The sequence below is a fragment of the Megascapheus bottae genome, chromosome 24, assembly GCF_031878675.1.
Source record: "Megascapheus bottae isolate mThoBot1 chromosome 24, mThoBot2.hap1, whole genome shotgun sequence".
In the NCBI taxonomy this organism is placed as follows: Eukaryota; Metazoa; Chordata; class Mammalia; order Rodentia; family Geomyidae; genus Megascapheus; species Megascapheus bottae.
This window is the reverse complement of record NC_143532.1, coordinates 3785737-3802014: the sequence shown is the minus strand read 5'-3', so window position 1 is coordinate 3802014 and position 16278 is coordinate 3785737. Positions and strand designations below refer to the sequence as shown.

At 42.7% G+C, this 16278-nt stretch overlaps 1 protein-coding gene and 1 non-coding gene across 2 annotated transcripts in view; one reads left to right on the top strand and one right to left on the bottom strand.

Annotated features, from left to right (window-relative positions):
• The window catches only part of Hsd17b2 (hydroxysteroid 17-beta dehydrogenase 2), a 32167-nt gene extending 16186 nt beyond the window's left edge, over window positions 1-15981 (top strand). The window contains exons 2-5 of the mRNA XM_090357001.1: window positions 2045-2257; window positions 3796-3981; window positions 10088-10225; window positions 15539-15981. Coding sequence (XP_090213127.1) covers window positions 2045-2257; window positions 3796-3981; window positions 10088-10225; window positions 15539-15882 — 881 coding nt within the window. The 3' untranslated portion in view covers window positions 15883-15981. The remainder of the gene's footprint in view (window positions 1-2044; window positions 2258-3795; window positions 3982-10087; window positions 10226-15538) is intronic.
• LOC150046810 (U6 spliceosomal RNA) lies at window positions 12170-12276 on the bottom strand. Its single transcript, XR_016539568.1, has one exon. It is a non-coding gene; the product is annotated as a U6 spliceosomal RNA (small nuclear RNA).
• Window positions 15982-16278: the final 297 nt, after the last annotated feature.

Here is a 16278-nt window from a genome sequence, read left to right as displayed (position 1 = left end):
TAAGATTCTCAGATCTCAGCTTCCCAAATAGCTAGGATTACAGGCATGAGCCACTGGCACCTAGCTATATCCCGGCTATTTGTACCAAGTCCATGTGTAGGTCAAGATGACTTCTGCCATGTCCTGGCTGTGAGACTGAACATCACCCCCACTCCCTGTGGTTGGGTAGGGAGTCTGGCTGACTGTGTGCTTACACAATCCAGGATAGGCCACAGTTAGTGATGCATATGAACTCCCCTGGCGTTTCCCTATCTGGGCTCCTGGAGAATACAGAGATTACCTTCTGCCAGCAGGGGTGGCTCCCCAGCCACATGCTTTCTCAAAGTCTCCTGACCCCTACACAGTGCCCCAACCCCCACAGAGGCCAGGACCAAGACACTGTGCCACATTTGCAAGTTGGTGTCAGGGTTAGAGCCAGCATTCTCTTAGTCATTTTACTACATGCAGGGCCTTGTGTGAAACACTGTCCTGGTGACTGCCTGGCATAGCCTTGTGCAACCGTAGAATCAGAACCCACTTGTGGGTTAGGGGCATGCTCCACTGATTCAGTGCCTGCCCAGAAAGTACCAGGCTGGAAAAAAAGCACCGAAATTCAAAACTTACTTTTCACATGATGAAATGGTGCCTCCCATTTGGTGTGTACTTTTCCCAAGGCTCGTAAGCAGGCAAGAGGCAAGCAAGCAGCCTGATTCGTGGTCTTTTTTTTTTTTCTTCCAGTCCTGGAGCTTGAACTCAGCATATGGGCACTGTTACTGAGCTTCTTAATGGGTCAAGTCTAGCACTCTACCACTTGAGTCACAGTGCCACTTCCAAGTCTTTCTGGGTATGTGGTTCTGAGGACTCAAACTCAGGGCTTTGTGCATGTTAGGCAAGCACTCTACCACTCAGCCACATTCCCAGACCCAGCAGCCTGATTCTTAACCAAGATGTCCAGTAGTCTAGCACCAGAGAGGAACTCTTTATTGACAAGCTATATACATAGTGTAATTTTTAGAAAGACCTCGAGTCAGCACAGAAAACAGGCTCTGTTAAGCCCCACACAAACATTAACTGGTTCCATTTCATTCCATAAGCCCATGCTACAGATCTGAGCAGAGAGGCAGGGATGTCCAGGCAGAAACACAGAATCAGCTCACATGCAGGCAGGCCTCTAGGCTCTGCTGCCTCATCGCTGAGCACAAAACAGATGGTTTCTTGTAAACTTTGTAAATTCATTGAAAACTCCCAAACAGCCCTTTTAATAAGAATGAGCTGCTAGCCAGAATCTGGTAGGAGGAAAAAATCCTTAAGAGAGTTAGGATAATAAACATTTGTGTGGCAGAAGAACAAAGCAGTTCAGTCTGTGAGGTCATTCTGTGTTTATGATCAAAACATTGCTCTTCTTCCTTTATCTGCGACCCTGGCTTCTTTCTGTACATAGCGTCATGTTTTTCAAGGTTCATTCATGTTGTTAGTATCATTATTTCATTTCTCTTTATTGACTTTCTCTTTATCTTCTATGACTAGACCACATTTTGTATGACAATCTGCAAGGTTATGGATATTTGGTTAATTTCTTTTATTTTCTCGCTCCCTCCCTCCCTTCCTTCCTCTATCTCTTTGTTTTTTCTCTCTCTTTCCTTCCTTCTTGTGCCAGTAGTGAGGCTTGAACTCAGGGCTTTTCTACTCAAGGCTGGCGCTCCACCACTTGAGCTACACTTCTAGATTTTTGGGTGGTTAGCTGAGAGAAAAATCTCATGGGTGTGTATGCCCAGCCTCCTGAGATGCTAGGATGATAGGCGTGAGCCACTGCTACCTGGCTTCAGCCTGGTTTTAGAAAAATGAATTATACAAGAGAAGCAAGTCCTTACACTATGGTGGTGTTATTTTTCCTCCAGGTTCCATAGATGCCACCACTCCTGGACTGGGTCAGTCACCCTACTCAGCCTTTCTCTTCTCATTGATGCCCTCTCACCACCAGCCTCGCCTCTGCCCAATTTTATCCCATTTGCCTTTCTTTTCTTGGGGAAAGTTGTCAGTCTGGGCTTCTCTTGGCCTTTTGCAGGCACAGATACAGGGTTTGGCCATGGTTTGGCCAAGCACCTGGACAAGCTGGGCTACACGGTATTTGCTGGAGTTCTGGATGAAAGGAGCACCGGAGCTGAAGAATTGCGAAAATCCTGTTCCCAGCGCCTCTCCGTGCTCCAGATGGACATCACCAAGCCGGAGCAGATAAAAGATGCTTACAGCAAAGTTGTGGAAAAGATGCAGGACAAAGGTACTGCCTTGGCACCCGTGCCCTCGAGAGCCCTTCTTTCTATTCACCGGTCAGTGCTAGACTCTCCTTCTGGGCTCTTTGACGATTGGCACCTCTACCACGTACTAGCAGCTACCCTCGTTGAGCCCCGAGCACATGCCTGGGTCTTTGTAGACAAAAAGGTTAAGAATGCCTTGGACATGGTTCTGGTCTCCCAGAACTTCCAGGGTTCTCTGTCCCATTCTGTCCATGTCTTCTCAAAGACATCTTGGTTAATTATCCCCTGTCTTGTCCTTCCTGGCTTCTTTCAACAATACCAACACACATCAGACTTTCCCATATTAGGGGAAAATATAGGTTATAACTCTGGGCCTCCCTTACCCGCTGTCCTTTCTCTTTCCCTGCCCTTGTGATCATCTTTCTGGGACCATGCCATTCCCTGTTTCTTACCTCTTCATAGGCCAAATAGATGTTGGCTCTCTCCATGCTTTCCTAACTAGCCTGACAAAGTAATCAGCATTCACCTGAAGACTAAGCTCTCTTCTTGCTAGGTTATAAAACCTGTTGCTCACACTCCACTCCTTGGCATCAGGGTCTTTGTAGGTCCTGTTCCCCCCCCCCCACGCCCCCCAAGTGCACTGATCCTTCTCTCTGCTTCCAGGATGGGCCTCTTCTTCCCAGGGATAAACCAACATGTCACAGCCCCTGTACGAGGACCAGCACCTGGCCTGTATTCCCACACAAGATAGTATGCACATAAGGCTTTTTTGTTATTTCCCAATACCAATGATGATTGAACTATTCTGTTCATCCCTATAGGCACAATGGACTTATTGGTAAGTTTAGAATCCCACCGCAGGTGAATCCATTCAAAGCACAATTGTACAGTGGCAGTAAGTTCTGCTTAACAGTCCAGTGGAATACACTATTTCACAGCCACACACTGGGGATTTAATAGCAATTGAGAAGAGAAGAACTCCACACATAAAGGCATGAAAGTTATTGAGGGCTGTCACTTTTTCTTATGGCCTGTGTGCACGAATGGTTTTCTTTTCTTTCCTTCTCTTTTTATACGTTTAAACAGTTAAAAAGAAGTCAGAGGAGGAATAGTCTTGACAGGTGAATCTGTGTGGCACTTACACGTCAGTGTTCATGAGCGGGATTTCTCTGTGTGGAGGCACGCCCGTTCCATGGCTGTCCTGACTCATGTTATGAGGTCTCAGGTAGCAAAGCTTCCTACAGATCATGTGATCTTTAGACAAAGTGTGAGAACCCCTAGGATACTCTCAAGCTCTATGGCTTCCCTCAGGGCTCCTGTGCATGGTGGGGAAGGGTTACTTGAAACAGGGGTGAGTGGACCTGGGCAAAGCAGAAGGAAGACCCAGACCATCTTCAGGCTCTTACACACGCTTTTGGGAGAATACAGGAGGAAGCACTTGAAATGTCAATGCCAGACAATGCTACCTTTTGCGGGCTGTCACATCCCTTCCCTCAGTCCACAAATATCCCCGCTTCCCAGCTGTGGGAGAGGACTCCGAGCTGTCCCTTTGGGTCCCTAGGATTGTGGGCTGTGATCAACAACGCTGGAATAATCGGCTTCCCAATAGACGGCGAGCTCATCCCCATGAACGATTACAAAAGATGCATGGCTGTGAACTTCTTCGGGCCTGTGGAAGTCACCAAGACATTCTTGCCTCTGCTTAGGAAATCCAAGGGCAGGTTGGTGGCTATCAGCAGTATGGGAGGTGAGTCACCATTCTCCCACGTGGTTGGTAGGTCTGTCATGGGGTGACTGTCACAAGATTAGCTCACTGCATTCTTGGTGGCTTGGACCGGAAAGCCAGGCAGGCCAAGGCAGAGCTGGCTCATTCCTAACTCATGTATCCTCTATTGACCTTACAAATCTCTTCATATACAAACTCTTACCGGCTTTCTAGGTACATGTTTTCAACTCTGTCTGAACTTTACTCTTTGCTCTTTACCCTAAGCAGGGTAGGCAAACATCACCCTCTATTTACATTATAGGAACCCCACGGGTTCTCTTCAATTATGTTAACAGGGATCATTCTCTGTGTTGGGCAACTTTAGGATAGTGGGTCAGGACTTAATATTTACTGACTTATACTTGCCTCACTCCAAAGAACAAAACTTGAGTAAACAAGGCCTTCTTCAGCTTTGGGGAACATTCCTGGGGTAGTCCTCTTGAGGAAGTTGATATTACAGTGGCCTGGCAGGACATGTGATGGGAGGGTTCACTGTATTTGAAGCAGTGAGCATGGAGGGAGATTCAGGATAATGAATATCCATTCTCTAAAAGGAGTCTTGGCTGTCCTGGCCCATCAGATTATCTTGAGCCTGGTCTTTTTGTCACTGCATCGGACTTTGTACCAGCCAGGAAAGGTTGACCTAGAATGGTGAAGTATGTTTGGATTATTTGAGACTGCAGAACAACAAATATGCCCAGAGAGACGATTTCAGGCTGCTGTTACATTGGTAGCTGGACTGGTAGGCAGAGTAAACTCCCTCCAAGGATGTCCACATCCAAATCCCTGGAATTTGTGAGTACAGGAAATTACGTCATGGAACTACGCAGATATGAGGGGTTTTGAGATGGAGATATTGTCCTGGATTACGTAGATGAATCTGACATAGTCACAAAGGTCCTCAAAGGAAAGCAGGAAAGTCTGTCCAGCAGATTGGCAGATACTATCCAGCCCAGTTTCAAAAATGACTGAAGTGGCTGTGAGCCATGGAATGCAGGCAGCTTCTAGTAGCTAGAAAAATAGAAGGAAATAACGTTTCCCTAGAGCCTCCAGGAAGAACTGATCCTGTGACACATTGGAACTCACTGACTTCTAGCAGTCAAAGATGATAAAAGTGTTGACTTTTCTAAGTTATTGGTAGTATTTTTAATAGCAGCAATAGGAAGTTAATATAAGTAGTTTGGTCTGGATAATTTATCAAACACTTCTGGTCCTGTTCTAGTTTCTTTACAAATAGGGAGTCCCTATTTGAAGACATCTTTTGGTGGTTTTAACTTTTAGTTAGATATTCATAACAAGACCTGGATTTTTGGTGCAATGATAAATTGCCCTCTTTAGGCCAACTTTTATTTATATACCTTTATTATCGTATCCAGCACATCTAGTTGTCTATTCCAAATACTTTCCTCTTCACCAAATTTAAAGTCTGTTCCAGCTGGGCCTGCTGTTATAGTCCCCTGACCCTAGCTATTCAGAAGAAATAGGAGGATTGCAGAATTGCATACTGAAGCTTGTCCTGGACAGCAATAAAAGACAATCAGCCCCTCTAAAGTGGAGCTGGGAATGTGGTTTAGTGATAGAGTGCTTGCGTAGTATGTATGAAGCCCTGGGTTCAATTCCTTATTACCACATAAACAGAAAAAGCCAGAAATGTGCTGTGGCTCAAGTGGTAGAGTGCTAGCCTTGAGCAAAAGAAACTCAGGGACAGTGTCCAGACCCTGAATTCAAGCCCTAGGTCTGACAAAGCAACAATAACAACTAAGCAAAAAGAAAAAGAAGAAAAAGACATAGAAAAAGAAAAGAAACGAGAGAGAAAGACTCGGGGATAGGCATGGCACCTATTTACCAATGGTGGGGCTCTGAGTTCAAACTTCAATAACCATCAATCAGTCAATCAATCAATCAATTCCATTCCTTCCACTCTTCCATACCCAGGTCTCCACAGAAATTTTTTCCTCATAGTGAGTTAATATTTAGCACTTTATTACATCCCACAAAAGCAAAGCAACTCTAGAACATAGCTTTTACTAGACCTCAGGGACAGATAGAGGGGAAGGCTAAATGGTATACCACAAACATATTTTAATGCAAATCCCATTTAGATAACTTCTGTGCTTTGAAGTGTCTTTCATTACTGGCCTTTCACCTTGGAGGTCACCTTCCTTTTTTGTCCTTGTTCCCAAGTCTTGATGGTTTATTTCCTATTCCTTTTCTGCTAAATCCAGAATGTTCATTTCTCATCCACCTCCTCTCAGGTACTCAATAAATCAAAAGTAAGTAAAAGTACACATCGTAAGGAGAAGATGATTATTATGGTTTGTATTTACTTCCTGTCTGGAACTCTCACAAGCATACTGAAGCCATCAACGTCCATAGCTTCCTGTTTCTCCCTTTGTCATTCATTCTCTTCTTCTATTCCTTCCTGCTTTTCTCTGTTAATTCCTTCCTGCTCCCTGGGTCTCTCCTTCTACCCCAGGGTCCTGATTCAAGGATAGCTCAAAATTATTTCCTCGGGGAGTCAGGATATTGGAGCACCTTACTGGCTAGTTTCGTGGTGGGGGGGGTGCAGTCCAACTTGCCACTTGGCTAGAGGTCTGGTGGCTCCTGTAAGCCGGAATTTCTTGCCATAAGTGGAGGAAGTAAAGATGCTAGCCACCTGGAGAGGTCCCAAGGGTTAAGTAAAATAAACAATATGAAGTTTTCAGCATTGTTGTCCTTGCGTAGAAGGCAGATAAAAGCGATTAGGCATTCCTTGTGGATTTTTCCATGCATACCCTGGGAGACATTTCTTCTAGACAGCTATATTTCCCTCTTCCTCCACACACTGTTTAGCCCTTTATAAATACTTCTAGCAAGCTAGTTGGATAAATATTTAACTACAGATCTGAAGAATTTAGGATCAACTGTTTCACTGCACAAAAGGCAGGTGGAAAATGTTTGTGTTGTGAGATCTGAGAATGTTTTCTGGCCAGTTTTCCTCTTTGGAAACCACAGAGTAAATTGCTAATATAGAGTTGTATATGGTGCTTGCATGCGAACAGTTGAGAATAAGCCCTTCTGAAATTGTTCAAGCCTCAGGGACTTGAAGCTGATTGTGATTTGAATCTTCTCTTTTGATATGTCAAACAGCAGCAGATAGAGTATCAATTAGGACAGTATGCATCATAGGTGGCTGGTTTTACCCATGTTTTGGTAACAAAGTCTCAGGCTTTGCTTTTTACAAATAAATAAAAAAAATCACCCTAAAGCTTACTTTATTCTTGTGTTGGTTTTGTTTTTTTGTTTTTTTTCAAGTTGAATGCTGATGGCTCACATCTAAAATCCTAGCTTCACAGAAGGCTGAGATCTGGGGACCGTGGCTCAAAGCCAGCTCTCTGATGCGAAAGTTGGTGAGACTCAGCAAAAAAGCCAGAAGGGGGAGCTGTGACTCAATTGCTAGAGTACCAGTTGAGCAAAAAACACTAAGGGACTTCACCTAGGCACTGAATCCCAGTCCCAGGACTAGTATATACAAAGCATTTATTTGTACATTAATTGTATAAAGGGGCTTCATTATAAGGTAACTATACATGCAGATGATATGCTTTCAGTTTTGATAACTAAAAGCCTGTCACAGTCTGTGAGATTGTCGGGTTATAAGGAAACCATCCCATATTCTTATGAGTTTCCGCTAATGGAAACTAGCAAACCCGTCTCTCTTGGAGTCATGGATTGATTTGTGTTCATTAGTGTGGAAAAGTGGAATAAAGGAGTGAATGTCCTTAATTAACTCCAGCCAAGTTTGGTGAAGGCAGAAGCTGGCTGAGTCCTGGCTTGGAACGCTCTTAGAGAAAGATAATGTTACAGTGGGCATGTGGCCTTGGTGCCTCTTAAGCAGCCGCAGGCTGAAAGGCTGCAATCTTTGGTTCTCTGTGTGTTTTGGGGGGCATTTACGTGCAAAGTCCTTTCTCTATTGTACTTTCTGCATAGCTAGACCTTATTTGCTGGTGTTGATAATTATGACTGACAATTCTGAGGCCTTGTGTTATCTCAAAGGACATGAAGACATTGGGGGCAAAGACCAAGTGATTAACACAGTAAATGCTGGATTCACCACTCCCCAGGCAGAGGATGTAGAGAAGAGGACAAAGCCATTGAGAGGTTGAAAAGCTTCCCGGGGAAGGATGTACTCACGGTGCCTAGATTAAGTCAGACTAAGAAGTGTGACATCCAGGTCTAGGAGGGGTGGAGTGAGTGCAGTCTTGTAGATTAGTTGGTTAAAACATGTCCTGTTACTGACTGGGTGGATTAGTCTCTGCAAGCTGCTCTAACAAAATGCCATTGACTGAGTGGCTTAACCACGAAATTTATTTTCTCAGAGTTCTGGAGTCTGGGAGTCTGAGATAAGGGCGCTAGCTCGGTCAGGTTCTGCATGGCAAACGGTCCTTCCTTTCCAAGTCTGTACATGGTGGAAAGAGGGAGTAAGCTCCCTGAAGTCTCTTCTTAAAAAGGCACAAATCCATCACAAAGGCTCCACCTTTACCACATAATTATGTCTTGAGGGTCTCATTTCTAAATATCACCACACTGAGGGGTAGCTGTGCACATATAGATTTTTGAGGAACACAGTTCAGATACTAGCTCTCCCACATTGCAGCTAACCTCTGATACATTTCTCTCACTAGACATTAGTTTGCAAAGTATGGAATTTTACCTAAATATAATTATAGCAAAGAATACCTTTTTGTTTAGCTTTTTCACTCCAACAGTAATTATTTTGAGACATCCATAAAGCTGTGTATAACAACTTCCATCCTTTTGACGGCTGAGTTGTGTTCCATTGTATAGCTGTACATCTGCCTGAATATTCACTCAATAGATGTTTCTTTGACTAGAGAAATTTTGGGTAAGATTTGGAGCCACAATATTTTGGGTTTAATGGAAGTTTGTTCTTTTACAACTATGAAGGCCAGAAATCTAACTCAAGGTGTTAGCAAAGCTGCTTTCTTTCTGAAGTCTCTGGCAGAAAAATTGTCCTTGACATTTTCCTTTCATAGTGGTTGTAGATAATCCTGTGAGCTAGAATTTATCCCCCCCCTTTTATTCCCTCCACTTTGTTCAGTCACAGAGCTTGTACTCAGGGCCTGGGTGCAGCCCCTTAGCCATAGCACCACTTCTGGTTTTCTGGTGGTTAATTGGAGATAAGAGTCTCGCAGACTTGCATGCCCGGACTGGCTTTGAACCATGATCCTCAGATCTCAGCCTCTCGAGTAGCTAGGAGTGTAAGCATGAACCACCAGCACTGGGCTAGGGTGGTCCACTGGGATCATGTTGGTTACATATTCATGAGTATTCCAGACCAATCACTTCTCACTTTCTGGATTCCTTTGGTTCTATCTTTTAGACCTCTTTCCACAAACAGATCCAATGACAAGCCTGGTTTAAGGTTCAAATTCCATAGTCCCTAAATTAAATGTGATGCAGGTGAGGTAATGGCTGTCAGATGATCCCATGGTATGTATCATTCCCCATTGAACCAGGTAGGTATTCGCTCAATTTGTTCAATAGTTCTGTAGTGGATTGAGTAGTGGATTCTCCAAAATATGTATCACCAGATCCTCAGAATGAAGGTTGGTTACTAGGGAAAGATAACTGGTGGAGCAGAAGCTGCTTATCCTACTACCTACGTCACATTTCTTTTAGAAGTTGGGTGGGAGTGAACTTTCTTTCTTTTTCTTCCTTCCCTCCTTCCTTCCTTTCTTTCTTTCTTTCTTTCTTTCTTTCTTTCTTTCTTTCTTCCTTCCTTCCTTCCTTCCTTCCTTCCTTCCTTCCTTTCTTTCTTTCTTTCTTTCTTTCTTTCTTTCTTTCATCTTTTCATTTTGGTACTGGGGATTGAACCTAGGACATTGACTTGCTAGGCAGACGCTTTGCCACTGGGCTTCATCCCAGCCTGGCAGTAAGCTTTCATTATGGCAGCCATGGTGGACTTGCTAAGAAAGAAGGAAACCAACAAAGCCACATGAATAGGAGTTACAATATGTGCTCTCCTGATCACAGGTGAATGAAAATATCACCTTTGATTCTTTTTTTCTCTCTCATTTTCCCATAGGATCAGTCCCACTGCTAAAGATGGCGGCCTATAATTCAACAAAGGCTGCTTTGACCATGTTTTCTTCAGTTCTGAGGCAAGAGCTCTCCAGATGGGGAGTAAAAGTTATCGTCATCCAACCTGGAGGTTTCCGAACAAGTAGGTGTCTGAGCCTAAAGGCCCCTCAAAATTCATGTGGGAAGGAACTCCCAAAGCCTTCTTGGTCTAAGAGAGAGCATGAGTTGAACTCCTCAGCATTGTCCAAGAGGAACATATCTAGACAGTAAAGGGGTGAAGACAATAAATAGCCAGTAGCCATCAAGAGCGGAATTCCATTCTGATTGGTGCAGAGCTGACCTGGGTGGGGTTCCAGAATCAGACAAGTCAGAGAGCAAAGAGTTGATTAGTATACGTCTTGTATATATGCTTATCTGATGGGGCTGGGAGTTTGGCCTAGTGGTAGAGTGCTTACCTAGCATGCATGAAGCCCTGGGTTCGATTCCTTGGTACCACATACATAGAAAAATGGTGCTGTGGCTCAAGGGAAGGGGAATCACAAAATGGTGAGACAAAGGACAAAGGGTGAACCAATACAACAGCGATCCTCACAAGACACTTTGTTGGAAATGAACTTTACAACTTGCCTCGCCATTTTGTTACCTTCCCCAAATCAGATAAATGTATATACAAGACACAGGGTAGCAAAATCAAAAACAGTGACAACAGGGGATAAACCAAAGGGAGAAAAGTGAGAGAAAAAAGAAATAACAAGCCGGGCACTGGTGGCTCATGCCTGTAATCCTAACTACTCAGGAAGCTGAGATCTGAGGATCATGGTTCAAAGCCAGCTCTGGCATGAAGTCTGTGAGACTCTTATCTCCAATTAACCACCAGAAAACCAGAAGTGGTGCTGTGGCTCAGAGTGTTAGAGTGCTAGCCTTGACCTGAAGAGGTTGGGGACAGAGCCCAGGCCCAGAATTCAAGCTCTATGACTAAATTACATAGTACATTAAAAAACAAAACAAAACAAAAGAACCCTCTTGTTTCCATATCTTGGAGCTCATTTTGATTAGCATCATCTTATATGATCATATGTATATAGCTATTGAGCTTTTGTGATCCTCTGCTAGGACTATCCTAGACATATTATTATAAATGAGGGAAAGTATATTTCTTTGAGTCTGGTTTACTTCACTTAATATGAATTTTTCCAAGTGTTTCAATTTTCTTTTTTCTTTTTTGCATTTTTTATTGTAATTAGTAAAAGGGTTACATGATATTTGCCAGATAGAAGGTGCATTAATTCACATACATTGATACCCTTTCACATGTCTTGGTACCCATTTCCCTCCCCCCCCCACACCCCCCACCCGTCTTGGTTTTCCCCCCTTCCCTATCAAATTTCAAATATCCAAATACAAATAAATTCAATATATCAGATAACAAAGTGAGATACTATAACAATATGAGATAACCAAGGGATAGCAAAGGAGATGAGAGACAACATAGTACATTAAGGACAACAATCATTCATTATATGGCTTTTGTTTCAATATCCTGGAGGTCCTTTCAATTAGCTTCACATTATATGGCCTTCTGCTAGTAGAGCCCAAGGTTTCTACTGATTATGACGAATGAGGGAAACCATTGAGCCTAAGTTCCTTTGAGTCTGGCTTACTTCACTTAATATGATTTTTTCTAAGTCTTTCCATTTCCTAACAAATGGGGCAATGTCATTCTTTCTGACAGCAGCATAGAATTCCATTGTGTACAAATACCACAACTTGTTGATCCACTCATCAACTGAGGGACATCTAGGTTGGTTCCATATCTTTGCTATGGTGAATAGTGCTGCAATGAACATTGTTGTGCTAGTGGATTTAGTATGTCCTTGTTTCTGGATGGTTGGGTAAATGCCAAGTAGTGGAATTGCTGGGTCATAGGGGAGTTCTATGTTTAGCCTTTTGAGGCACTGCCACAGTGCTTTCCATAGTGGTTGAACGAGTTTGCACTCCCACCAACAGTGTAGTAGTGATCCCTCCTGGCCACATCCCCTCCAGCAACTGTTATTATTCGTTTTCCTGATCCTGGCCATTCTAACTGAAAAATATGGAACGCTTCACGAATTTGCATGTCATCCTTGCGCAGGGGCCATGCTAATCTTCTCTGTATCGTTCCAATTTTAGTATATGTGCTGCCGAAGCGAGCACCAAGTGTTTCAATTTTCTTATGAATGGGTCAATGTCATTCTTTCTTATGGAAGCACAGAATTTCATTGTGTATATATCCCACATTTTCTTGATCTATTTCTCTATCAAAGGACACAACAAATCAAAGAAAGGCTGGATAAACAGGTTTGCATTAAACTGCAGAGCTTTGGCATGGCAAAGAACACAGCTAGCAAGATAAACAGAAAACCCAGCGATTGGGAAAAGATCATATTAAAAGTATACCTAGAGCTCAAAAAATTAACTCTTCCCCAAACAAACTCTCAAAGAGACAACCACCACATTAATAAGTGGGATAAAGACTTAAAAAGAGACTTCTTTGGAGAGGAAGTAAGAATAGCCAATAGACAGATACATGAAGAAATGCTCAACATCTCTGGCCATAAAAGAAGTGCAAATAAAAACTATATTGAGAATCTACCTCACCTCAGTTAGAATGGCCATTATCAAGAAAACAAATCATTACAGATGCTGACAGGGGTGGTGGGAATGTAGACTGGTTCAACCATTCTGGAAAGCAGTATGGAGGTTCCTCAAAATACTAAACATACAGCTACCCTAGGACAGTCTCACTCCTGGGCATTTATCCAAATGTTCACAAGCAAGGCCGGTGGCACAACTATGTTCATTGCAGCACTAATTACCATAGCCAAGACATGGACACACACAAATTTTAAAGAGCTTTCTAGCCAAAGCACTGAGATGGAGATGGGATTTGGATCTAATTCATATTAGCCAATGTATCGTCCCTTCAAAGTGGCAGGGGATGGGCAGGTTTTGTGTGCCCTAAATGGCAGATGATGGTTGACAGATATTCGATGACTTTTTCCCCCCATAAAGCAAGCTTTTTGGGCTGCAGGATATCTACTAGAGTTGTCAGAAAGTACAAAAAGTGGAGAGGGAAAAGAATCTCTCCTCTGGAAGGTAGGTATTGGGAAAGGGGTAGAGTAGTTCAAACAGGCCAAGGCTGTGTTTAAAGACTCAGAACCAACTGAGTAATTGTTAGGAGAATGGTTTCTCTAAGTACAGTATTGGGGCTTCATGATGAGAAGCAACCCATGGAAATCTCTTTCACATTTCCATAATTGTATTTCAGAGGCTCTCAGGTCAGTCCGTCCCCCTCCCAAGCCTGGTTATTCTGAGTCACCCAAGCTAGCACACAAAAGCTCACCCTGAAGAGAGCTCAGCAATCTTGTACTACGCAGGACAGAGTGTGGGTGGCTGCAATCTCATTGGAAAGTGTTCTGTAGTAGCTGCTGAAATGGAAAATGTAGGTGCATTTTGACCAGGTGGCTGCACTTTGGGGAATGTTGCTTACAGAAATAAAGACCAAGTATAAACAGGTAGATTGTTCAGGTCTATTTGGTGCATAATTGCTTGCTTTGATGAAAGCTAGCAAGGATTGGAAAAGCTGACCATTAAAAATTCCCCTTGCTTCCGGCTTAAATCTATTGCCACTGATGTTTTATGGCTTAAAAATATAATCATTGACCCAGAGTAAGGAAGATCTGTGTTCTAATACCAAGATATAAAAGAAAATTTTTGGAAATTACATGTATAGTAAATTAGTTGATTAATTTTTTGGTTCCAGTACTGGAACTTGAATTTAGGGCCTGGATGCTTTCCTTTAGTTTTTTTTTTTTTCACACAAAACTGGTGTTCTACCACTTGAGCCACATCTCTACTTCAACCTTTCTGCTGGTTAATTGAGATAAAAGTTTCTCAGACTTGTCTCTATGGGCTGGCTTAGAATTGGGATCCTCAGATCTCAGCCTCTTGAATAGATAAGATTATAGGTGTGAGCCACCAGGACCTAGGTCCTTTCTGAGATTGTTCCTTCCTGGTAAAATACAAGGAACCAAAGTTTTCTGTATGTATACACATTTGAACAATATGGATGATAGAAAGACACATCCAACCTAATCTAGTGAGGTCCATTTCTTGATCTTTTAAAAATTAAATATATATTGTTTAATTTTATGTTATAAGCTCCTCTATATAGAAATATATTTATAGTCAATCTTATTTAATTTATATAATAGTTAATCTGTGCTCAGTAACGTATTTTAAACATTTAGTTGAGACAGTACATGAGACATTTAAAGTTATATATTTGGCTTTCACTGTAGAAGTAGGTTTATTTCTACATTTAACAAATTAGGTGTATACTATATATGTATACAAGTATGCATGTACACAGAATTTATTATATGTATTACAATCACAGATATTACAGTATATATTATACATGTAATAGTCACCAAAAAACATACACTAAAACATCTGTAGCAGCAGCATGTTGGTGGCTCATGCCTGTAATCCTGGTTATTCAGGAAGCTGAAATCTGAGGAATATTGAGCAGTGAAGTACATGAGACTTTTATCTACAATTAAGCACTAAAAAGGTGGAATCAGAGCTATCGCTTAAAAGGCAGAGCACTAGCTTTGAGCATAAAAGCTCAGGGACAGCATCCAGGTCCTAAGTTCAAGCCCCAGTGCCTGTCCCTCTCACAAATCTCTGTAGCATATTCGTAAGAGCTTCATGTTTGTAAAAATCTCAAACCAAAAGTAGTACTATGTCTATCTCAGTACTAACATACTGGATCAATAATCTCTGGCCTAGTTATGTCACTGGATGCTATGCAGTAAAGAGAATGAGTATACAATACATACATGGGTAGACCTTGGCTAAGAAGTTGATGTTGCAGAGTAAATGCTGCAGAGTAAATGCCACAAGACCCCATGTGAACAGTGCTCAAAGCCAGGCAAAAGGGACCTGCTTGTTTCCTGAGAGCAGTGGCTACTGGGAAGGAACTGAGGAGAGACCCTAGGCTAGTCTGATTGATGATCATCTTTCAGTCTGCAAAAAAATCCAGTCATTTGGGCCTGGAGTGTGGCCTAGTGTACAATGCCTGCCTAGCATGCATGAAGCCCTTGGTTAGATTCCTCAGTATCACTATACAGAAAAAGCCCGAAGTAGTGCTGTGGTTCCAGTGGTAGAGCACTAGCCTTGAGCATAAAAAAGCTCAAAGACAGTGCCAAGGCCCCAAGTTCAAACCCCAGAACTGGCAGGAAAAAATCCAATCATTTGTGCAGTTTTCTGTGCATAGTTTTAAAATCAACAATAAATGACATTATAAAATACATACTTTAAAAGGCTGGTGCAAACAGCCATCCTTATCAGCAGAGGCCTACCTGATGTGGCCTGGCCTTCCAACATCTGACCCTTCCCTCTTGTCTCCCAGATATCGCCGGAACAAGTGAGGTGTGGGACAAGATGGAGAAGAATATTCTAGAAAACCTCCCCCAAGAAGTGCAGGAGGACTATGGTCAGGACTACATTCTCAAGCAAAGGAATTTCCTCCAGCTCATGAACAATATGAGCAACTCAGACTTGACCCCCGTGCTACAGGATGTCCAGCATGCCATCTCTGCTCAGAACCCTTTTCCTTTTTATGCTCCGGGGAAGCTGGCTTACTTGTGGGTCTGCTTTGCCTCCCTTTCCCCTACTGGTCTATTGGATTATCTTGTACAAAGACTGTTTGATAGAGGAAAAGTCATGCCCAGAGCTCTAAGTATGTCCAGCTAGAAAAACAAGGCCTGATAGGAAGACCTCGAAGGAGTAAGAGATGTTGCAGTCTTCAAGAGATGCTCTGAGCATCTTATTAAAATTATTTCTTACTTCGCATTCTGACCTTGGAATTTGTTAGTTGGATTGGACATAGAGGTGAGAAGGCTGGAGAGAGGAAGGAAACACCATAGAGCAAAAAAACAAAACAAAACAAAAATGAGTCCTTAGTATGTATCAGACACATCTCAGGTACTGACCCATCTCGGAAGAGATATTGCAGGTTTGGTTCTGGCCACAGTAATGAAGTGGATAGAGCATTAAAACAAGCCAAGGACATTTTTGATTTCTCAGAGCATATGAAAGCTATGTTGAAGCCAAGCACTGGTGGCTCACGCCTGTAATCCTAGGTAATCA